Source organism: Carassius auratus, chromosome 48 (genome assembly GCF_003368295.1).
Source record: "Carassius auratus strain Wakin chromosome 48, ASM336829v1, whole genome shotgun sequence".
In the NCBI taxonomy this organism is placed as follows: domain Eukaryota; kingdom Metazoa; phylum Chordata; class Actinopteri; order Cypriniformes; family Cyprinidae; genus Carassius; species Carassius auratus.
Genome location: NC_039290.1, coordinates 5,434,464 through 5,459,121, shown reverse-complemented (window position 1 = coordinate 5,459,121; position 24,658 = coordinate 5,434,464). Strand labels below are relative to the sequence as shown.

The 24,658-nt window shown below is 36.0% G+C and overlaps 2 protein-coding genes across 4 annotated transcripts; one reads left to right on the top strand and one right to left on the bottom strand.

Moving 5' to 3' along the window:
* Nucleotides 1-772: 772 nt before the first annotated feature.
* Nucleotides 773-14,021, bottom strand: LOC113065607 (PAN2-PAN3 deadenylation complex catalytic subunit PAN2-like). 3 transcript variants are annotated; one of them, XM_026236995.1, is made up of 26 exons: nt 13,936-14,021; nt 12,703-13,003; nt 11,613-11,782; nt 11,289-11,409; nt 10,937-11,014; nt 10,056-10,326; nt 8,696-9,041; nt 8,316-8,412; nt 7,958-8,077; nt 7,709-7,828; nt 7,237-7,365; nt 6,921-7,120; nt 6,686-6,840; nt 6,415-6,521; nt 5,865-5,963; nt 5,520-5,602; nt 5,309-5,450; nt 5,040-5,177; nt 4,890-4,949; nt 4,660-4,750; nt 3,714-3,871; nt 3,467-3,610; nt 2,968-3,147; nt 2,788-2,881; nt 2,472-2,675; nt 1,322-1,356 (listed from the first exon to the last, which is right to left on the bottom strand). In XM_026236995.1, the coding sequence occupies exons 2-26, from the start codon at nt 12,988-12,990 to the stop codon at nt 1,322-1,324; spliced, it is 3,630 nt and encodes a 1,209-aa protein (XP_026092780.1). In that variant the 5' UTR covers nt 12,991-13,003; nt 13,936-14,021. The 3 variants fall into 3 exon arrangements, with proteins under 3 accessions (XP_026092781.1, XP_026092782.1, XP_026092780.1); XM_026236996.1 differs by lacking the exon at nt 13,936-14,021 and having other exon boundaries at nt 773-1,356; nt 12,703-12,990; XM_026236997.1 differs by lacking the exon at nt 13,936-14,021 and having other exon boundaries at nt 773-1,356; nt 2,484-2,675; nt 12,703-12,990.
* Nucleotides 14,022-19,346: 5,325 nt separating this feature from the next.
* LOC113065606 (ORM1-like protein 2) lies at nt 19,347-22,767 on the top strand. The gene is made up of 4 exons (XM_026236994.1): nt 19,347-19,444; nt 19,919-20,093; nt 21,312-21,463; nt 21,712-22,767. The coding sequence occupies exons 2-4, from the start codon at nt 19,920-19,922 to the stop codon at nt 21,845-21,847; spliced, it is 462 nt and encodes a 153-aa protein (XP_026092779.1). The 5' UTR covers nt 19,347-19,444; nt 19,919; the 3' UTR covers nt 21,848-22,767.
* Nucleotides 22,768-24,658: the final 1,891 nt, after the last annotated feature.

Below are 24,658 nucleotides of genomic sequence, written 5' to 3'. Positions count from 1 at the left end.
ATATATATATGTGTGTGTGTGTGTGTGTGTGTGTGTGTGTGTGTGTGTGTGTGTGTGTGTGCATATGCAGAATAATACTTGCTGGTAAGATAGCTTTTGCATACAATGTTTAATTAGTACAGGAATAATACATCATTGTTGTTAAGAGCTAAATTATTTTCTGCACTTACAGCCCCAGACAAGAGACATATCCGTCCTAAAAAGTTTGTCATGAATTATTACTAAAACAACAGATTTTCAGATTAATCTGTATGAGCAACATCATCAGTTATAAAGGATGAACCCAATATGTTCATGTTTTACACATTTTTAGCATTAAGAATCATTCAAATTGAAATCACTTCATTTATAAATCCTCAGGCCAGTTTTGCTGTCTCTTTGGAGAATAGCCAAATCAAGAGAATGATTCAATCATAAATCAAACATCAATATTGCTTGAGTAAATATGCTGTATACAGAATAGTAGCTTCTGATCCAGCTAATAAAGTATTTTAAAGCAGAGCATAACCAGAAATGTATGTGAATGATATATTGCCATAGCTTTTTCATTTTATTTTTTATTTTCATTAAATGCATGTTTTGGTGCTTTTTATGTGTTCTCATAGGATAGCATTTAATTGGTTTAATGTTACATGTGGATTTCTGAGTACATACCTTAGATAAAGAGGTTGATATTTCTTTTTACTTTGAGACTACATTAGCCCTTTTTTAATAATGGTTTACTGCTAAAATAAACCACACAGTTGAAATGATCTTAAAATAGACTCACAAATTTATCAAAAGTCTTTATTCAGCTGCCACATTATGAAAGTGTACATCTGTTACAGTATAGAAAATAACACAGTAAAGCCATTGACTTCTTAATTCATATACTGTGTGCAGTAATACATATAATGTAAGTGCAGTTTTTGACACAATATAAATACCTTGGTGAAAAAAGCCACTGCAGGGTCAAACACAAGTAAAAAAAAAAACACTTGGTTAATGAGTTTTGAATCCTGAAAACTGACCCTCCCCCCGTTCCTTATGCATATTTCCTTAATACCACACACGGGCTACAGAATACGGTGAAGAAAAACATGACATTATGAAATGTTTTAACATTTCCTTTGATTCCAACAGTTTTAATAGCAAAAAACACATTTCTAACAAGGTATAACAAGCCTTGTGTCAGATTTGCCATCTAATGTTAATGAAATATACTCATTAAGAGGTGTAATTTGGCTCAAGAGATGTTAAAGGAGAACTGAAAGTCTGTACAAGAAATGACTGGTGAAATGCTGGCATCTGTTTGGCAGGAATATAACCAACATGGGTCTAATCATAAACCCATCACAGAGGGAAACACAGCTGTACCTGCAAAGGGGAAAAGAGCATCAGACATTCATCAAACAACATTTGTTAAAATTGTACACTCAAAAAAAAAAAAAGTTAATTATGGGCATGTGCTCTGTTATGCAGTTAAATTGAATTATATTAGTTTTTGCAATTAACATTTTGTTGAGACAGACTATACTGCTTTTAAGGATGATAAACTGGCTAATATTTGGCCTTCTTGGGCGAATAGCAATAGGTCACCTAACAATTTCCTAATTTACAACTTTTTGTGACGTGAAAAGCTGCATGTCTATAAGAAACACATCCATCAGAAAGGCGTTTAAGTTTAAACCATTATTTCAGGTCAAAATATGAATCCATAATTCCTTCCATCCCGTTGTCCTCTCACATCACACAGAATATTTTGTTTAGAACTGATTTGGAATGTTTTCACTTGTAGGCAGTGTTTGATCTGTGCATATTTCTCCCTTGATTCAGGTAAGATGACCTTTTTCACTAGAAAAGGCAATATGGATAGAGGACTCATATTTTACAAAACATTTCACAAAATGTTAATTGATGGACTGGAGTTTTGTGGATCACTTGTGGAATACTGTGATGTTTTTATCAGCCGTTTGAACTGTCATTCTGACGGCACCTATTCATTGCAGAGGATCCAGCAAGTGATGCAATGCTAAATTTCTCCAAATCTGTTGAGATTAAAAATCTCCTGTTCTGATGAAGAAATAAACTCATCTACATCTCGGATGGCCAGAGGGTGAGGACATTTTCAGCCAATCGTCATTTTTGTGTGAACTACTCCTTTAACAGAAGGGTTACCTCTTCATTGTGTTAGTTACAAAATCTGCTGACAGCCTTGTTTATGGATAATGCTCAAATTCAGCATTCAGGTTTTCAGTAAACATTATATAAAATTAGTGTGTATTTTATTGTATTATACCATATACAGTATATTAGCATTTTTACAAACCCATATCATTCAACTTTGAATGTGTTGCAATTTTTTTCCCCTAACTGTTTAACAGCCTCTAAAATATTGTACTGATGTACTTATTTAATACCTGTTATGTATAGACAAAAACACTAATATAAATTATATGAAATAATCTCACTGCCATGTCAGTGATTCGTACTTTTTGGGCTACCTTGACCATCTGCAGAGTCAATTTCTGGAACTTTCCAGTCTAGCTTGCGTCCTTTCTCATAGAGAGCCTTGAGAACCTTCCGGAACTCTTCTTGTCCTCCGTTATGACTCAGCTCGGAGTACTTCCTGTACAACTGTAGGGCAGTGCGTGCATCTTCGATACTGTCATGAGTTTCGCTCTGAATGTTCAGATCTAAACAAATGTTCGAAAAGCAAAAAAAACACTGATACACAGAAAATGACATATGACTGATACACATGACTGAAACACAGTAGATTAGGGAAAGTTTATGCACGAAACCTACCGAGAAAGTACCACGCGAGGAAGCGCAGGGAGATCATTCGCTTCCTAGGCATGTGGAAGAGGTAGACGGTGTCAAACACCTGTTCTTTTGGAACCTAAAAATTTAAGGGGTCCACATTTACTAACAATTAAAACATTCACAAATACTAAATAAAAATGATTTAGCAAAAATGCAGCTCACCATCAAGTTAATGACCCGGAAATCCTTCTGTAACCCGTGGCCGACAAAGCGAACGCCAGTGTCGATAAGAAATCTCAATTTCAGATATGTTGATTTCAGAGTCGTCAAATGTTTCGAGGAAATCTTTGCATCCAGGTCTCCAGGTTTGATACCAGAGTACTGAGTCAGGTAGTCCACCACCTGTACATGTAAAGATGGAAAACAAGTAAGAAGCAGAAACGTTTTTCCAACATTTTGACAAAAACACAGAAGCAAACATGTGGAAATCACGAGGACAGTAATAGTTATTCCCTGTGATTCACCTTCCGATTAAATGATTCAGAAATAATTCTTACAAGTGACACTAACAGATAACACTTATCTTCTGATAAGGCACAAAACGGTGGTTCTCACTTTATGAGGTCTTTAACAGGTCCTGATCAGAACAAAAGGTAATTTCCCTATTATGTGACATTTCCCTATTATGTTACAATTAGAATGATTCAAAAAGTGTTGTGACCTGCTCCTGAGTAGATATGTAGTCATCAATGAACGGCACTCCCTCATTGGGTCCCTGGCCTCTCACGCATGTGATGCGAGCAACAGACATCTGACTGGGCTTGATGGTGGACTTGGTCCCGTCACTGCGCAGTTCTGCCTCTTCCTGTTCAAGCAGCAACACACAAAAGCATTCAAAATTTGGGGTAGGACAAAATGTAAAAACAAAACATCAGCAATTATCGAACTTTAAAGTGTTTCCCACTGACCTGGTTGAGCGTGACAAATTCTGCATCCAATCCAACAAGGTCTGAAGCCTGCGGCATCTCGCTCATCATGAGGGGTATGAATGTGGCGTGACTCTTCCTCTGTTTCCGTGCCAAAGAGGCCTCCGTCAGCAGAACACTGGCATCAATAGGGTTCTTAACTGGGAGGAAAATGAGAAGAGGAAGGAATAATTCAAACAGATGCTCATCAAGGCTGCATTTCTTTGATCAAAAATACAGTTTTCTATTTTAATATACCGTATTTTTCTGACTATAAGTCGCACGTAAGTATAAGTCGCATCAGTCCAAAAATAAGTCATGATGAGGAAAAAAACATAAGTTGCACTGGACTATAAGTCGCATTTATTTAGAACCAAGAGAAAACATTACCGTCTACAGCCGCGAGAGGGCGCTCTATGCTGCTCAGTGTAGGCTACAGGAGAAATGAGCAGCATAAAGCGCCCTATCGCGTCTGTAGACGGTAATGTTTTCTCTTGATTAAATTTTAGTTCATTTCTCTTGGTTCATGTCAAATTAATTTTGATAAATAAGTCGCACCTAACTATAAGTCGCAGGACCAGCCAAACTATGAAAATAAGTGTGACTTATAGTCCGGAAAATATGGTATTTTAGAATGGTATTTATTCCCGTGATCCTTCATAAATCATTCTAATATGCTGATTTGACGCTCATGAAACACTGATTATTTTCATATCTTGAGTTCAGAAGAAAAGCATTTTTTAACATTCTAAATGTCTTTACTCTCACTTTTGAATCATGTAGTACATCCCTGCTAAATAAAAGTATTCATTTAATTTAAAAGTTTTTGAACAGTAGTGTATGCATATTATAAGATAAAATGCAAATTTTATGACATTTTTGGGATAGCACAGACACATTTTTAGTGAGAAGACGAAAAGTAGTTTCTGTGAGATAAATGATCACATACTTCGCAAATCATACTTGGCATGGTAGTTCCTCTTGACGTAGTAAAGTACAGCAGGAACCTTCCAGTTCACATCATACTGAGCTGATTCAGCCTAATAAAGACATATTGCAACACAATTCAGTGTCATATTTGATGCGTTTGCTGTGGGTATAGAGAACTTAATGTGCTAGTCCATAATGTATGGTAATAAGGGTGAAAGTTGAAATTTGCCCAATGTTTGGTATCTTTACCTTGTCAATGGGCTCAATCAGAAAATCATTGAACAGATACCACTGTTGGTGTGTTACTCCCTGAAATCAAGACAGAAAACACTGTTCCTTTTTGTCATGATAAGATATTATGTCAAAGGTTTGGCAAGTACTTTAAAGATTTGCTCACACCTCTTTCCTCTGATGATAGGTCTCGCCCACTTTGATATGTGCCACCAGATTTCCTCCAGTCCGAGCATGCTGGATATGAGATACGGTGACAACCAGGTCATAGACAGACGCTCCTTCTGCCTCTTCACTTTCAGTCAGCTAAGAGAAGAAACAAGACTATTTATTTGTGCAGGGTCAGTTTAAATAACCTTAAGACGGGTCATATTTCCCAGGTATGACCAATCTTGACGTGGTTAATGAAGCTGAAAGAGTGAAAAGGTGTTCTTCACCTCCTCTCCCTCAGACAGGCTGCTGACCTCCAGGCCCTGAGTCTTACTAATGCACATCTTCAGACTGAGAGGGATCCACACGTGCCTCATGTCCTCCGCTTGAGTGTCGAAGGTCAAGCCCTCCACGCTGCACAGCTCTTCCCTGTACATTATATAGATTATATATAAAACATATAGATGTTTTATGCATTTCTACAATCAGCACACTTACTCTAAACACCATTCTGTCGGTAAAGGCTCTTTGGGTTTGGGAGGTTCAGCTGCTTCTTTCTTCAAAGCTTTGTTGTACGCATACTGTGAACAAAAATGGGAAATTAAGACAAATCAATGTGCCTAGAGTGTTACACTCCAATAACATACAGATCAGCTGAATGAACAGGCTGTCGCATTGCTAATGCATAATATGTATTATAATATGAGAGAAAATTATCATGTAACTAAGGCATCTTTAAGTAATGACTCCAATGGATGCGTAAAGCATTAGAGAACATTTAATGGCAGATTTATGGCTAAATTCTGTAAAGGCATTAGTGTATATCTGTCATATGGGACTGACCTCAGTCTGGGCCTTCCAGAACTCTGCCTCCTTAGCACTGTTCACCTCACAGTTGATCACCAGAACATCAGGCAGACATCGGATGTTCCTGGTCTGAACCTAAAAATACATCAATATTTAGCATTTTGTGGTTTTACACTTACTTGCTAAGATTTGGTAAGAACGTTTTTGAAATAAGTCAAAATACAATAAAAAGTAATGTTATGAAATATTATTCCAATTAAAAATAACTTAAAAAGTAATTTATTCCCGTGTTTTCAAAATTTGTGTGAATTTTCAGAAGACATTGATACTTGAGAAATCATTCTAATATGCTGATTTGGTGCTCAGTAAATAATTATTATTATTATCAATAATGAAGATTCAATGTTGCTAGACATTTTTGTGGAAAAGTTGATGCATTTTTTCTTTATTTGAAATATTCTTCACTACAATTTATGACCAATTTAATGCATCCTTGCTTAAAAAAAAAGTATGAATTACTTTTAAAGTCCAATTTTTGTATCAATGTTTTGAACTTGTGTATATAGATATCCGTGTAAAAACGTACTGTTGGCTGGTATTTCTCACAGTTGTCACACCAGGCCTGTGTGCTTTGTTCCAGACAAATACTCTTCTTCAGGATCTCTGCAAAGTCATATTCCTCTATCGTCTTATCTGTCCAAATGAAAGCAATTTATTTAATTAATTAATGCAGTTTATAGAAGCAGAAAAATCTAAATCAAACCATACAACTCTAGCTAAACATCTGTGCTTCATGACCATGTTGGTCTACAAAGATGGATTGATGTGTGATTGATGTGCAGTTTAGTGGTTCTGACCTAGAGATCTTTGCTCAGGGTAGTGCATGGTAAAGAGCAGAGTCAAGGAGGAGCGAACGGTCTCCTTTCCACATCGACACATACTGCTATTCTCCACTTCACAGCCAAACAATCGGCCAATCACAGACTCCCCTGAGGAACCCAGCGTACTCGTACTGTCGAGGACAGAAAACATAAAACACACTGTTCTTGTGTAAATTATTGCATTAAATTCAAGAACGGTGCAGCTCCACACCTGCTGCTGGCTCCTCTGTATGCCTGTGGCCCTTCCTGCTCCAGTGTTTCCTGATGCAGCTGTGCAAGTATGAAACGGTTCCAGCTCTGGATAAGATGTCCCAGACGGGCTTTCCCTGTCTGTTCATCAGAATCAGCCAGGATCAAACCTAACGCCGACGCCTCCGGTATTGTCCGGAAAGCCCGGAGAAAGTTACTGGCCTGTGAAGAAACAAACAAGTGCTTTGTGTGAGTACATATGCTATGCATGGCTGACAGCTCTGAATGCGTACATACAGCTGGGATGAATTCTGATTGAAAAGAGAGTGTTAATGTACCTGGCAGGGGTCTCCTCTGCTCAAATCCAGCATGTGAAAAAGGAACCCCAACTCGCAGGCCAGACAGAACTCCTTCTGACACAGATGATTCTGTACCAAGCACCTGACCGGCTCCAGGAAGTACAGCACCTGTCACAACATACACCGAATTACTTATTAATAAAATTCCAGGGAGCTGAAACACCCATAGTTGTGCATTCCCAAAATTCCTTAGCAAGCTCAAAAAATTCCAAGGACTTTTTAATATAATGGGCACGGTGTCATTAGGGATTTTCGTTTATATATATATATATATATATATATATATATATATATATATATATATATATATATATATATATATATGCTAATGTTTGCTTAATGAATCAGAACATTGAAAAAGTCATCAACATTTTATATATTCAATATTAAACATAATATATTCAATATAATAATATAATGCAGTACAAATGGTATGTGTGTGTGCTTCCACCTGGATCATGCAGTTGCAGTAAGCGTTGGGTATGTGAGGCTCCAAACCAGCAAACAATGTCCGGTTATAGTGCTTAAAATCGAAGTCTTCCAGTCCCAGTTTGGAATATTTAATGGTCACCTGAAATAAACAGTACTTCATTTAAAAAGAACTTGTTTGTCAACATTTGTAATGGACATAATAGCTCATATAATATGTAATCAATTACCAAAGATCATAGAATTATGCACAACAATGGATGATCACTACCTTCCTGTATTTCTTTGGAACCATGTAAAGATGAGGTTCCTCATCTCGACCAATGGGAGACTCTGGGACTTGATTATAGCTGTCATACTCAAGCTCAGGGTCTTTAATCTTATAAGGAACCTGGCAAAAAACATAAATAAACTACTGTTTAGACAGCATTACTGCACTGAAATGCTTGACACATTGTCAAATAACATACCAGAGACTCAGCTATATAGGTGTAAGAGATAGCACTTCTTTCTTATAAAATATGGAAAAACCTTGTCTTGATAATTGTTTAGCATTTTGCCATCTTAAGACCATACAAATAGAAACCAGAATCAAGTTAGGTGTCATTTTAAAAGAGCTAATTGGTTACCTGGTTTCTGGGACGAGTTCTAGGATTGGGGGCATATCCAATAAAGCCGACGGTTTTCATTGTCCTAAGAATCTCTGGATCTACCAGAGGGGCTCGTCTGACAGTGAAAAGAACACATTTGCATGTCTTTTGTTAGGGGAATTTATATACAAAAGCTGTGTAAATTATTGTGAAATCAGTGTGAATAATAAAAAAGTGAGAGATAGCAAATGTGTTTTTGCTAAAATTGTATCAATATCATAATTGATCCAGGTGTATAACCTAGGATCACGACCCAGCCTGAGACATGCTGCAGGGGGCAGTATTACACAGTAACACTCTGACTGTGCAAAATACCTACAGTATATAATAATTAAGCAAATATGATGGCTCAGTCAAACCTGGGGCTGGGCATGATAAGGGAGGTGGGCCAATCAGAAAGCAGTGGTTCGGTACTGGTGAGAGGCATGGGAAGAAGAGACAGAGGCATGAGCTCATGGTTCCAGTCCAGCTGGGGCAGGGAGTCCACCAGACAAGGCAGGGCTAACTCAGTCTCCCTGGAGTAACTATTAAAAGACACCTCAGGGGCGCTGGACCACAGGTGCACACAGCCACCAGAGTCCCCAAAAGAGAGCGCCTGTTTGCTGGAGGACACATCAAAGCTCATCAGCAGCTGCCCCACAGTGTTGACGTGGAAAATATCAGCCAGATTGGCCAGGCCGGTGGGCTCGCAGAACTGACACTGACCTACAGACACAAAGACACAGACTCACACACCAGGAACTCCGTGACCACATTTTTTTTTTTGCTAATTTGCAATTTTACGTTGTTAATATGTATATTTAAAAATAAACAACCAAAAAGTAAATAGACTAGCTGAAGACAGCAAGAGTGCTTTTTTCAAATCGGATGTAATGGAAAAATGTTTTGCGGCTCAGTTAGTCAACTGGAGTCCACTGTAAACTCAGTCAATAATTCAATTAATTTGTGTTCCTGTGACTTAGTGGTAGAGCATTGCGTTAGCAGCGCAAAAGGTAGTGGGTTCAATTCCCAGGGAACACATGATAGGTAAAAAATGTTAGCTTGAATGTAAAAACACTTTGGATTAAAGTGTCTGCTAAAAGCACAAATTTAATTTAAATTTATAAAAAAAATATTGTAATTCTTAGGACTTTTTTTATTTACAATATAATTAATAAATATATATAACCTGAAATATATATAAAATTTTTTTTAAAACTTCCCTATTTATTTATTTATTTCTTCTAAAAAAAAAAAAAAATCGAATCCCACCTACATTTTGTTCATTATCTGCTTGGAAATACAGAACATTACAGTTGAAAATGCTGAGTGAGAATGTGCATGTGACCCACCGACTGAAAATGTATGAGGACAACATGACAACCACCAAAGGGGAAATGAAAGTAAGGTGGGACTTTTGAATGCTGAAAAACTGCAATAGCATTAGTAAGCTTCAGAAGAAAAGAACTAGATTAAACATAAGGCTGGGACTACAACGGTAATCCAAAGAAGACCACTACTGGATGATTCAAATACTTTGCAAGTTGCAAATAAAAATTCCCCAACATTTCTTCGACACATCAGGGACAGTTGGCAGCTGACTGGGGTGTGGCATCCACACCAAATCATAGTATTTTATTCTGAGTATTAACGTTAAAGTTTTTCTTTCAGTTACAACAGTTAAACAGTAAATACCACCAGAACTATCACCTCTGTGACATACACATCCATGCATCATACCTGTTTGTGAAATGATAGCCAGGCGGGAGGTGTATGTGGGGACGAAGCGGAGGAAAACGGGATCCACATGGACCTGCAGTGGGGTGATGGCCCTCATCATGCGCAGGTCATACACCATGAGGAACCGGTCACATGACAGTCCATTTAGGCCACGGCTCGAGAAGCCACATGCCGCCAATAAATTGCCATGTACGTCAAAATCAGACAGGCTGCCAGAGAACGCGTCAAATTCATACTCCATTTTAAACGTGCGTAGATCACGCAGAGACACCTATGACAAATAATTGACACAAATCACAATGAAAATTTAATGATGAGTACTACGTTTAAACATAGAGATAATATAAGGTTGTGCATATTGATGAATGCATTTGAAAAATAATGTCATCTGTCATTATCTATAAATGTATACCAGAAATTAATAAATGGAACATAATGTTTTTTAAGGGCAATTATCTGTTTTCTACATTAAAAATTGTTAGTCGTTATACAAAATAAATAAATAAATAGTAAATAAATAACTACATGCTGGAAAATGACTTTACTGCAATTACCAATGAAACACCAAAATCTTTTTGTTGTGGTGAGACAGATCCATGCATATTAAGCCCTTCCACTTAATTTTGTGGACAAGCTGAAAAATCCGACTACCAAAGTGTCTGAGCTGATCAGCCTGTGAGAAAATTAGGAATGTGTGAAAGCACAAAAAAGAAAAAAGCCCTATGAACTCTACCCGTGTTTACAGCTGAAGTGTAGGCAGCATGTTCCCACATTAGCTCAGAGCAAAACTTTTCTCACACAACATCCCTCTATTCTGCGAGAAAAGAGAAAGGAGGAAACTATTTGTTCCACATCCATTTTCGCTTTACTCCTTCACTCACCTTGCCAGATGTGTGACCGCAAAAGAAGAAGCGATTGGACTGTCTCATGATGGCCACTCCAGGCACCTCAACAGGAAACTAGAGCGGCAGTGCAAAGGAAATGTCAGGAAAAAGTTATTTATTCAACATCATCTATATATATATATATATATATATATATATATATATATATATATATATATATATATATATATATACATATACACACACACACACATATACAGTTTTATAAAGCTGAACAATAAAATGTACATTCTTTTATGTTTCTTAAAAAATGTTTTAATAAACGCTATATAAAAACAGGTACAATTTTATTTGAAAACATTACTGAAGTAGTATTGTATCCTCTCACTTTTTGTGTTTCCTGTACTGCTGTGAGGTCCAATTCGGCCACATAGTTCTGCAGACCCCCCATTAACAATGAATTATTATCGGTTAGAATCAAAGTGTGCATGTCGGCACCCTCCTCCATTCTGAAAAAAAAAAAAAGAATGAATGGATGAACACCCATGCACAGGCATACTTAAGCAAATAAAACTATTAATTGCAGTATTCACAGCACACGCCTGTGTTCTGTATGACATTAGGCTTTGAAGGTTAGTCCAGTGCTAGTCTGGACATGATACCTGCATTTACATCTTCAAATGATAATAGTATACACGGGTGTGCAACTCACGGGTAATCGAACATAATTAAACCTCCCCGGGTGAGGCATTTGAGGTTGGTTTTGGTCAGAAACAGCACCCCTGTGTCCATACTCTGGATGTGGCGAATGTCATCGGCCATATGCACCTGGAAAGAGGAGTAGCGGCCCATTGTTGGACCAAAGAAGGAACTTGCATGTCCCTGTTATGAAACAGGAAAGGAAAGAACAAACACACAAACACACACAAGTCAGTAATGCGGCTCACGCTTGTGAATAAAGTGACATCACCACCAATGTGGAAGTACATCAGAGAGGATGCGTTCAACGGCTATCAAAACCACAGCTGAATTTTTGGAGTGAGATTAAACTTTAGCCTTAAATCTCCCAACTTCAATAGAAACATTTATCCATTCATGCAAAATGTTTGGTAAAAGCACTTGCTAGTATTTTATAGCTCAGCATATGATTTAAGTAGATGACATATACTGCCGGTCAAAGGACTGGAATAATTATGTATTTTTGAAATGTTTTTGAAGAAGTCCCTTATGCTCACCAAGAGTGCATTTATTTGATAAGAGTACAGTAAACACATTATATTGTGAAATATGGTATTGAATGATGGTGTTAGTAATTTATATAAAAGAAGAAGGAACTAATACTTTTATTCAGCAAGAATGCATTAAATTGACCAATAGCGACAGTAAATGTATAATGTTACAAAAGATTTATATTTTAAATAAATGCTGTTCTTTTGAAATGTCCATTAATCAAAAAATCCTGAAAAACGTATCACAGTTTCCAAATAAAATATTGAACTGCAAAAACTGTATTCAATAAGGATTATAATAAGCACCATTTTTAATAACTGGGCACCAAATCAGCATATAAGAATAATTTCTGAATGGTCATGTGACAAAAAAGACTGAAGTAATGGCTGCTGAAAATAAAGCTTTGCTATTGTGAAATATATTAAAATAGAAAACAGTTTAATTATTATCATTTACAATTCTAAGAATATTTTTTTAATCAAAGCCTGGGGAGCATAACTGACTCTTTTTTTTTATTATTATTATAATTGTAAAAAAAGCTGTAATTATTCCAAACTGTAGTGTCACTTTACCCTGTGGTTCCCCATCCACAGCAGCTCCTCCTGCAGGTCGAAGTGTGTTGCCGTCACTGGGACCCCCACTTCAGCAGCCACGCTGTGCAGTTCGGAGTACATGCCCTCTACCATGTGCATGGACTCAGACACGGGAACAGCCAGAGCATCGTGGTCGAGCTCCACGGCCTGGAGCAGTGCCGGGTCGAGCCGCGGGTCCATTGAAGAGTCCAGACCGGGATCCAGGCCGCCATGCAGGCCTGGTGCGTACTCGCCCAAACCCGGGTCCAGACCATCGAAATTCATCATGAGGATGGTGGTGCTGGGTTAGAGGTATGGGAAAATGGGGTCAAGGGTGCCTTTTGTTTGCCATACAAATATATATATTTGACTAATAATATATATATGAAAAAAACTTTCTTTTTCTAATTATATATAATATAGATATCGCTCTTAAAATATGAAAATAATGTTTTTGTAAATAAATAAATAATTATTATGGAATAAATATGGAATATAGAAATAAAAGCATTCTTTATTTTACTTTACTAAAATAATAGGTATAGGAATATACATCAATATACATCAAATAAAAATTCCTTATATGAAAAGCCCCCCTGCCAGATTTTTTTGCTATTAATATTAATATATATATATATATATATATATATATATATATATATATATATATATATATATATATAATATATTATATTTTGCTAGGTTTGTTATTTATTAATTAATTAACTTAAATTGAATTAACAACTGAAAACTGGACATTTGCAGAAATATTGGCATTAAATTCAACAGTCATAAAGTTAGTAATAGTTACAATAAACTATAAAACTGTCAACCTTGAGACTTTTCAAAGGCACAGCAGTTTATGAACATAACACATTCATCGTCTCATAAGAAATGAAATCCAGTTGTCTTGGAGATTTACTTTGTGTGCTGCTTTTACAAAGTCAGTGAACTTCCGACCTAGACAGCATTTCTAGGAAGCATGAGTTAAACAAGCACATACCAATTCAGGATGAGGCGCCTGTGTTTCCCCAAACCTCTGTCTAGGTAGTTCACTAGGTTTAGAAACACAGCAATACTGCTGCACACGATGTTAATAAACGCGATGTTTTCTTGTCGAGGTGTGCGACATCTATACTCAGGATTTCAATTCGTTTCTAAAGTTCTTTCAACAAACTAACAGGGAGGGACTCAAAATGTGTATTGTTGACATTTAACAGGGAAAAATAATACCTTTAGAGTACAGTTATCCTCGGATCCATATGCTCACACTGCTCGCTTCATTCAAAACAAAAACAAGCTCGCACTTCCGGGTGAGATCGAACTGCATCCGGAATCATTATATGCATTATATATATATATATATATATATATATATATATATATATATATATATATATATATATATATATATAGAATTTAATGAAAGTATTATTTAAGTTAAGAACAGTAAAATGAAATATATACATATAAAATATAAATGTATAATATTATGACTTGCATGGTCTGTTTTCCTAAAAATAAAAATACACTTTTATATACAATTCAATCTCAAATTTAATGACACACACACACAAAAAAACATAGCCTAAACCTTAAACATTTTCTTGACACATAAAATGAATGTAGAGAACTGTTTCCTAAGTCCAAATGTGACAGGGTTATTTACTGACAGGTGATTTGACTCATCATTAAATTACCATACCACATTTGGACTTAGGTAGACTTAGTTAAAGGATTAACATGTCCAGGAAAGCCAAATTCAGCTGCAACTCAGATTCAAGTAAAAATATATGTTTAAGCAGACAACCATCTTCAGGAAAGAATAAATTCTGTGCATGGTGTGTGGACAAAGTCTCACTTCCCCTGATAATAAAAAAAAACTTTCAGATGAAGGAACTATCTCATTCAGAATACTAAGAAAACTGTGTGGTTAGGTTTACAGCTTTGGAAGTTCTATCATTTCAATTGTAATGGATGAATTGTTTTGCTCCATAGTAACGTCAATGAATTTGTGAAACATTTGTGAATGGGAAGATCTACAGAAGAGATTTACCTCCTTAAATTCTCATGAATCTTATAAGTGCTTAGTCGAGGTTGAAGAAAATTCCTGTAACTAAAGCAGAGTTCTAAGTTATTGCTTACTTTTATTAGCAAAATAGAGGTAAACTCCAAAAAATACCTTGGCTCACAATTCTGTGTGAAACTCAAATCTCTTTATTTCAATCACTCCATGAATCAATCAATAAAAAATACATACATATATAAATATAATAAATTAATAAATACATACATATATAAATTCCTGGGGCTTATGTAAAATTGTATACAACAGTACTAGCTTAGTTATGTTAATATAGCATGGTTTAGTATACAGTACATCATCTAACTTTTCGTATCACTTTAGCTTTGGCTCTCTTTTTACTATATCACATCAGTGGACGGGTTGATGGCAATTATTTTAAATTTCAAATAATTTCAATAATTAACTAATAACATTTGTTAAAATATCAATCAGAGGATGCATTTTCAATAGAATATCTGACCTCACACCACAATCAGCAACAGTATCATGTGGAACAGATTCTACATCAGTGGCAGAAGTAAAAAAAAAAATATCAAAACATAATTTGTGTAAAATGTAAACACACACACACACAGTTTAATAAGGAAAAAATAAATAAAATATATTATTAAAAGTAGGGAAAATAAGGAAATAAATATTATTTTTATTTCAACTTTTGTTGTTTTATGCTTGCATTGAAATTTAAAAAAATATGTATTTTTAAGTAATATTTTAAAAAATATTTATATGTGTTGAATTATTTAATAATGTAAAAAATGTATACATTTTTATATAATATTTGGATATAACGCAACATTTATATCTTTCCCACTGCCCTTAATTAATTTTCATTTTTGGCCTTTCACATTAAAAAGTTTGGGCACCTCTGCCCTAAAGGGACATGGACATGCAAAAAAATGAGATATTTCAATGCTTTTGCATGTTTACTCACAAGATTTTCTCAAAAGCATTAAAATATATTTTTCCATACTATATCTCTTTTTTCCCCATAATTTCCCTTTAAGGGCTCTTTATTGTGAGTATAAAAACATTGTTAAAACTTATGTATTCTTATTTGTAAAAGGATATTTACAGTGATACCCCACTCAAAAATAAAAAAAATTATCTTCACCAAACTATAAACCATATAATATTTATAATCATCAAGAGTCAACGTTTGTGTGAATATCCACTTGCATTATATGGACACAGATTATTTTTCTAAAAATCATTATCAGAAGAAAGTAAGTCATACACAGCATGTGGGTGAATAAATGATGACAACATTTTCTTTTTTGGGTGGAATATCCCTTAAAGACCTCTAAACCACAACTGCCCCCCATAATTCCAAACATGACTTATCTCCCTGGTTAAACAATTCAAAAGATGTTTAATGTATTTCGTCTTTAAATGTCCTTCAAACTCCATTTAGATGGCGTCATGGAGCTACTTAGAAACAATGCTATTGTTAAGTAATTATTTGAGCTCATCAAGGTTCCAAGTGTTATGTTGTGCATCTTGTTGACTGATGTTTGAGGAACAGTAGGCCTATTTTTATTTTTTTAATGAAAGCGAAAACAAGTCTACCTGGGTGTCCGAACACGGCCGTGGGAAAATCCAGTTGACTCACCAACCCACTCAACAGGAGGATAAAAAGTGGGTTCTGTGCTTCCACTACAAACAGTTTGCTTCTAAGCACTGCAGACGAAAGGATAATCAGATTCTAAAGGACATTTTGCTACTATGAATTCATCATTATTATTGACACTTTGCGTGGCGTTATATGCGCTGTCGAGTGCCAGTGGATCTCCGATGCGCACTGGACAAGTGAATTTCAGGGAGTGTAAAGCGTTGTCCATCAAACTCAACGAGATGGCGAGACATTTATACAACGCGGTTCGTACATTAAATATGATGTATTTCATCTATTTTCATTTATTCTCAGACTGTTTTTTTTTCAGGCACCTTCTTGAATTCTTGGTTATAATAACGCGTTTTTTTTTTAATTCTATCTGCAGGTTGAGTCTCCAAAAACGTCAAGTATTATTGATGACCCTCCAGTGTCTATTAGACCGATTGACAAATGTAACCCACGGAGCCTTCTAGACAACAGAGAGGTAAATAACAGAATAGCCTACTTCAGATGCATGCTTTTATATTAATGTTTTTCTCCTTTCTATTGTAGATCAACTGTAATATAGGGTACTAGAAATTATTGCAAAGCTATATTTAATTTTTGAAAAGAATAAAAACTTTTGTACTGATATTTAACAACAATCCTATTGTTCAACTTATCAAGAGTCTTTATTTTTAAAAAACTCCACAAAGTGGACAAAAACTCCATGAAATAGATTTGAAAGTTGTGAAAATGACAAACTATTATACAGTGTATGCTATTGTATTTGTAGTGTCCGGTTTTCCTCCGCGTAAAATACATTATGGCCTCTAACCTGAAAAGGGTCTATAAAAAAGCCTGTGCTAATTTAGTCAAGTGTTGTAATTTGTCTTTATCTGTCTTGCATTTCAGACTTGTCAATCTAGAATTATTCTTGCTCTGAAAAACTACACCAGAATCTTCCACAAGAATGGTGTGTTTAAGAATTCGGCTTGCAGCAAGTGGAGCGCGCGCGCCAATGAGATCGCCGATGTTACCGGAGACCTCCTGCGCATGCTTAAGGTATGTCTGTTTTTATTCAAAATCTGTGCCATTGTTTCATGTGGCCTAATTCCTTTTGATACAGTGTCTGGACGCCAGCCATAGGCACAAAGTTATTCCCAAATTATTTTCTGTAATCCTTCTGGAAAGTTTCGTAGCCTATGTCAGTTATTGTTGCATCAGTTTCTCTAGTAAGCACTTTTAATTTCATTATTGTTCTTGTTTGATGATTAGGAACCAGTGGTGGATGCTCCTTTGACTGCAGTGGACTGGTATGACAACGCTCTGTGTCGGGACAGCGTAGAAAGACTCTATTCTTTCTCTATTGTATCTGCGCGCGTCTTCTCATTTCTGGCGTCCCAAGAAGCTCCTCAAGTCGACGCGAAACAGTGTTAGATCGAGGGGGAAAAGACAGATGCATATCAGTTGTGATCATGTTGGTCAAAACGTTCAAACAGCATTTGCTGCTTCTACAAAGGTTCTGCCGTGTTATAATAACATGGATTTAATAACATCTTAAAATTGCGTTAACACTGAGATTTCAAGTGTGAGGTGATATATTTATAGAACTATTTATTGTGTTCTTATTTATTTCTATATTTATTGTACAACTGTATCAGAATGTGTAACATTCCAAAGAAATGTTTAATTTATAGCTAATAAATATATCAAGTCTTCATATATATTGTCTTTATTCATGTGTATTGTTCGTTGAGGGAACAAAGAAATTAATTGAAGAACTAACATGCATGCGAATAACTTTTACTCTAATTAACCAGGAAATAACTGAGCGAATGTGGGCAAATTCCCCAGTCTGATGTCAAAAACTCTCTGTAAAAGGAGAGGGAAGATGTGATTTCCATAAACATTAATACTGCGCTTTATGGTGGTATGAAGCTTCCTGCAAAATATGTCCCAAACTCGGATATGCTGTCACCACTCAGTTCTCTCATGAACGTGTGAATTGTCCTACCAAGAATCATGTCATAAAAGGGAACTTGGCTCACCAACAAACACACAAGACAAGCAAACACAGAGTTCACATTATTGACTTATTCCAACTAATAACATTTTTTTCATCTTTTTTTGACAGGAAAGATACATAGGCAAGAACAACAAATAAATAATGTATTCAAATAATAATTTAAACAAATAATAGAGTGCAAACATTAGTCTATAATCAGACATTTTCTGACAACACTGCTAAACTACACTCATTCGTATTATTCTTCCTATTATGACACGTGTGAATTTTTTCCAGTGGTTACAGTATGTGAAAAGGAAGTAGAATTATTGCCACTTCTAATGAATCTATAAAACACTAGAAGACATCAACTCTGATAACGTCACTCAATTTAGCCTATTTACACACACACACATATATATATATATATACATATATATATACATATACATATACATACATATATATATATATATATATATATATATATATATATATATATATATATATATATATATATATATATATATATATATATATATATTAATATTTTAAATTGTCAAAACAATAGCATCTTTTGAAATTTAATAAAACATAAAAGCTGTATTACGAACTAAATGAAGATACAGATATGTGATATAAAAAAGTAATATAAACACAAATTATATTTGTAGTTTATGAAATATAGCTACATTAAATTAGATCTTTAATTTTATATATAGCCTACTTTAATTTTTAGAAACATAAACTAGAATAATTGAAAAATGCAATTATAAATTACATATTCCCTACAAGCTGGCTGAGGCATATCTAAATAACTTCCTACACAAAATACCCTGATAAAATAATTTGAATAATAAATAAATGAATGAAACCAAGTAAAATAGATTCTCAATCCTCGTTGTGGTAATGGTCAGATGGCGGGGAGTGTTTCAAACCTTCTGCGGTGCATACGCACGTGCCGCACACACACGCGCATAGATTGCTGTCTACGTAGGCAACTACAAGTGTTTCCGAACACAGCCGCAGAGTCTCTATTTCCTGGTTACTTCGCAAGGTGGGTGGCTGTCATATTACAACATTAGCTCTTTATTTACACCATTTTAATGTACTTTAACGTTGAGAAGTTTTTATAGCTTGCTTCATTTGTGTTTCAAATATGACTCTTCTTCGTGGCGCTTATTTTCCTTCTTTTATCAGCAAGAAATGAACTACTATTGAATCCACTAGCCGGATAGCTAGCTAACAGTGTTCGAATGATAAATCTGCATGAATGTTGTACATACTACGCATTAAGACACCGCCAAGTACATATTAGTCTCGGTCGCTCTCACCTAACGTTAAATAAATATGCTAACGTTACGTTAAACCACAAACAAGTAATCGTCGCAGACGTTATAGTTATATAATTGTGATAACGAATGTCTCATTGTACAGAGAGCATGGGCTCTGTTAAAGGGCATCTTTGTTTGTTTTTTAATGGTTTTTGGGTATTTGCATGAAGCATATCACAGCTGTTGTTTTCATGCAGGATGAATGTGGGCGTTGCTCACAGCGAGGTGAACCCAAACACGCGGGTGATGAACAGCCGGGGGATCTGGCTGGCCTACCTGCTGCTCACCACTGCCCTGCATGTGGTCTTACTCAGCATCCCTTTCCTCAGTGTGCCTGTGGTGTGGACGCTCACCAATGTCATACACAACCTGGTCAGTCCATGCAAGAAATATTTAAAGGATTAGTTCACCTAAAAATGAAAAATTGCTGAGAATGTACTTACCCTTGGGCCATCCAATATGTAGATGAGTTTGGTTCTTCATCTGAACAGATTTGGAAAAAGCAATATATATCAGTTGCTCACTAATTGATCCTCAGCGGTGAATGGTTGTCGTCAGATTGAGAGTGCAAACATATGATAAAAACATTACAATAATCAAGAAGTGATCCACACAACTCCAGTCCATCGCGGTGCTTAGATAATTAGTGAATTTAGATTTTTGCGTGAACTATTCCTTTAAAATGTTTTTTTTTTTTTATTATACTAAACCCAAAAAGACAAATTCTGTTCTCATTTACTCATCCCCATTGTCTATCCTTCATGGAACACTAAAGCAATAATAAAAGCATAAGCTTAATGAAACTTTAGTAATTTTGTAACATTAATAAAACCATGTCAAGCTTCAGTAATTGTCAAGGGGCAAGGAACTCGACCGGAAGTTGAAGTCGGGTGGGGGCTGCCATCTTTTAGCAGAACTTCACTTGCGTTAGCATTCCCATTGACTCCCATTCATTTTGGCGTCACTTTGACAGCGAATAACTTTACATCTGAGGCGTTTAAAGACTCTGTTTGTCCATTATTTATTTCTAAAGATACACGACAATGTATAAAGGGCTCCATTACGTTCTATGTTACATTATGGCCCCGTATAAACAGTTTTTGTAAAAAATAGGCTAACGATTGCGTCATAACCACTCGTCTCTCTGTCGCATTACCGTACAGACAGGTTGAGAAGCTCGCAGCCAATTAACTTAATATGGCGTACTGGCGTTACATTTTAAAATACTATACAAAATAATTAATCAGAATACTTACTCCTGCTCACTCACGACAAAGAACTCCCCGCTCAAGCTCGCCGTCTCTGCAAGATTAACGATGGCAGTTTGCACGCACAGCCACTTAGAAGATTTACATCTGGCAGACAGGTTGCTGACGTCGTCAAGCTTCGTTTGAGTCTGCGCGTCAGAAACGGAAGTGCTAAGAAACGCTAAAACTGGGCTTCATTTGTCTCAATTGAGTTCCAATGGGGTCGCTGTGTCCATTTCTTTTACTGTCTATGGTAATTGTGGTAGGCTATTATATAATAAACATGTACACGTTGTATTCTCCGTTTAGTGTTTAAGTGTTAACTCACTTTTCTGCAATCTAGGCGATGTACCTGTTTTTACATACCGTCAAAGGTACGCCGTTTGAGACGCCAGACCAAGGCAAGGCACGTTTGCTTACTCACTGGGAGCAGATGGACTACGGTGTCCAGTTCACAGCTTCAAGAAAGTTCCTCACCATCTCACCTATCGTACTGTGAGTCATACTCCTATTTCTCTAGTAACTGACAGAAATAGGACCATATGTGATTAATAAAAAACTGCTTTCTTCATCTTATAATCAGTAATTACCTGTTTTTAAATTACAATTCTACTATCAACTTTTATTCTAACATTTCTATTATTTATTATATTCAATTCAGTTTTTTTATGATTATATATTTTATTCTCAATTGTATATAATCTTTTACAGTATAATCATAAATGCTGTTATTTTTTTCCTAGGTACATCTTGGCCAGCTTCTACACCAAATATGATACTACTCACTTCCTAGTAAACACAGGCTCACTACTAAGCGTTCTCCTTCCCAAGTTGCCTCAGTTTCATGGAGTTCGTCTGTTTGGTATAAATAAATACTGATAAATGACACTTCAGCCCACTTGTGGATGGGATGTAGCATCATGGAGATGAGATGAGATGACTGGAATTTCTTTTATTCTCCACATGATGCTTCCTTGGTCCAAAGCCGTGAGGCCTTAAGGAACCAAAACTGCACTGGACTGAAGTACACTATTTAAAAAAAGGCCTTCCATGCTCAGGTTTATTCAGTTTGTGGCGTTTCTTTTTTAAATCCTGTCTCACATCTGTAACTTCTCTTAATCTCTACATCTCTATCACAATTTCTAGATTTATCACACTCAAGGATGTTTTTGACTGCATTGCACCAGACAATGTGCCAATTATCATCTGCTGTTATTAATTTTTTTTAAGGTTCACTTTGCATAAACCTATTTGCCACAACAAGCTCTGTCACTGTGGGGTCAAAACAGTGCTGAATTACAATATTCAGACAGTTTTTGTCAGTGTTCTAGTATATATACAACATGGACAACTGCAGTAAGTAACTTATGTTGAATTATTAGAAAAAATGATTTAGATTTTAATTTGATTTGTCATTTTTTAATTTCATTTGCATCTGTGACAATGTTTGAATATGATAAGATAAACAATCTTAAAGTGCTCTCTTAAAGGTCATTGCTTAAGTTTCTTGTAGAGTGCAGGTTACATTAGATTTCTTTGATTTCCTGTATTTATTTCATTTTCTATCATATCATGAAACATTCCGATTTGAAGCAACTGCCATGGTTCGCATACATTATAATTTTCTAAATGTACATGTCTGTATGGATCATGTTTGTTCACAATATAAAAGTGGAAGTATGTACAGTGGGTTACAAAAGTCTGAGACCACAACGAAAATGAAGTATTCAAAATCTAAAGCTGGAAGTCATTTTAAAGTGTCAGAATGTTTAAAAATAAAACATTAGATGTTTTCAATATCCGTGTTCCTTTTTTTATGTGAAATATGTGACAAGATTTTTGAGTCGTTCTTCAGTAATGCTGGAGATCACGATTATCAGGTTTTACACAAACTTGTGGAGTTCATGCAGTGCATTTAGGCAAAAAAGAAGACAAACCAAATAATCTGGCTTTCTGAAATTCATGACGATATTTCAAGTCACCGTTTCGTTAACATTTGTGATGGTTTTTTTTTTTTTACTTTTGGACCCATTATGTCACAATAAAGAAAATCACATAAAATTTTATCAGTTTAGTATGTTAATTTTTTTTTTCAACCCAGTTGTATGGTGTTGCACTGGTATAATCGAAATGGCTCTTGCACAAGATAGCTTATCAGTCATAAAGTCATTTGGACTAATATACAAAGTCTCAGAGCACCTAATGACATGATATGCAAATCATTTCATACATCGATCTATATCACAGAAATTACATTTACAGTTGCATGTGTGACATGTAGTATGGCCCTCATTGCTAATCCACCAGTGTTTATTCAATATGATAAACATATAATGAGCACGATATTAAAGTCTGATGCTCAGAGAGAATGGCATGGAGTTGCATCATATCACGAGGAAGCACGTAAATCATCTGAAGCCACATTAATACTACAAGATCAATCTAACCACATGCAGATGAACATTTAACGTGGGAATCCTCGCCTCTAACAACAAACCACATAGGTGAACAAGGAAGAGGTGTAAGAACGTGCCACGAGGAAGCTAAACAACCGTACACACCGTACAACTCGGATGTGCGTTAGTCCGATGTATATAGACGCGCATTTGGATAAATTGTGAAGGTGTACCGGGGGAAATCCGTGAGTTTTACATGTTGCACACCTACACGCGCACGGGGCAAGCCCAGCGATAGCGATAAGCCGATAGCTGGACGGGAATCCCCACCTACAAGCTCAGGTGTCTCCCAACTGCATTTCAGGGAAGAGGTAGGAGGAGGGGAATAGTGTCCTCGGCCCACCTATCCCACCGATTTGCCTAGCATATGTAACAAACACTGTTTATTTACAAAGGAAGCACATTCAAATAGTATACTGGCTCAGTGCTAGAATACTGAGGAATACTGTGCTAGCGACACGAGGGGAGCACCGCTGGAATGCAAACAGCATTTGCATGAGCTGCAGAGGAAGAACTGCAACAAGGAAGGCTGTGATATCTGTTCTTGCCCACAACTTTAGGTTCAGTCTGTCGGATCCGAAACCAAAAGCTGAGGCGGGATTCCTGAGAGGTGCGTGATAGAACAAACAATCCTTCTGCTGTTTTCCCGCAATTCTGCTTTCTTCATGTTCCTGTTCCAAAGCCTGCTATAAAGAAAGGCTTGCACTGATGGATGAAGGTCAGCCAAACCACAGAATTTGTATAAAGAAAACCTAAAGGTGATCAGCCGTAAAACAGTGGTTAAAGAGGGACTGCGTCTTAATCTGCTGATGGCTGCGAAATGACTTTATATTTTTACAGGTTCATTTACTGGAGAGGCGAAGAGGGAATAAAGAAGTGAGTCAGCAATAATAAAAACAAGACAGAAGAAAAGTGAAAGTGATTTTAGGGGAACTTCATTTTAAAGAGATGATCTCGTTTCTTATTGCAGAAGGAACACGGGCAACAGACGGTTTACGAAGCCTCTTAAATATGGGAGAAAAATATTTCAATTCTTTTTTTTTGTATAAAGCAGTTTTTTTTTGTACAAGCAGTACTGGAAGCTCCTGATGTATTTTGGCAAGTGTTGGAAATACCCACTTATTACCTGATACCTGATGAACAGCTCTATGTCGACATGTAAAGCCCCTATTAGTTTATGCTGCCACCAAATGGTCACTACAAATATGTACAGGTGCTGGTCATATAATTAGAA

What these genes read in the sequence shown, in the direction of transcription:
- LOC113065607 (XM_026236995.1), bottom strand. Translation starts at nt 12,990, where the DNA reads ATGATGAATTTCGATGGTCTGGACCCGGGTTTGGGCGAGTACGCACCA. An exon ending in GGCTATCATTTCACAAACAG is followed by an intron (nt 9,042 to 10,055) that starts GTATGATGCATG and finishes TTGTGTCTGTAG; the next exon opens with GTCAGTGTCAGTTCTGCGAG. An exon ending in GCAGAGGAGACCCCTGCCAG is followed by an intron (nt 7,121 to 7,236) that starts GTACATTAACAC and finishes GTTTCTTCACAG; the next exon opens with GCCAGTAACTTTCTCCGGGC.
- LOC113065606 (XM_026236994.1), top strand. Translation starts at nt 19,920, where the DNA reads ATGAATGTGGGCGTTGCTCACAGCGAGGTGAACCCAAACACGCGGGTG. An exon ending in CCAATGTCATACACAACCTG is followed by an intron (nt 20,094 to 21,311) that starts GTCAGTCCATGC and finishes TCTGCAATCTAG; the next exon opens with GCGATGTACCTGTTTTTACA. An exon ending in ACCATCTCACCTATCGTACT is followed by an intron (nt 21,464 to 21,711) that starts GTGAGTCATACT and finishes TTTTTTTCCTAG; the next exon opens with GTACATCTTGGCCAGCTTCT.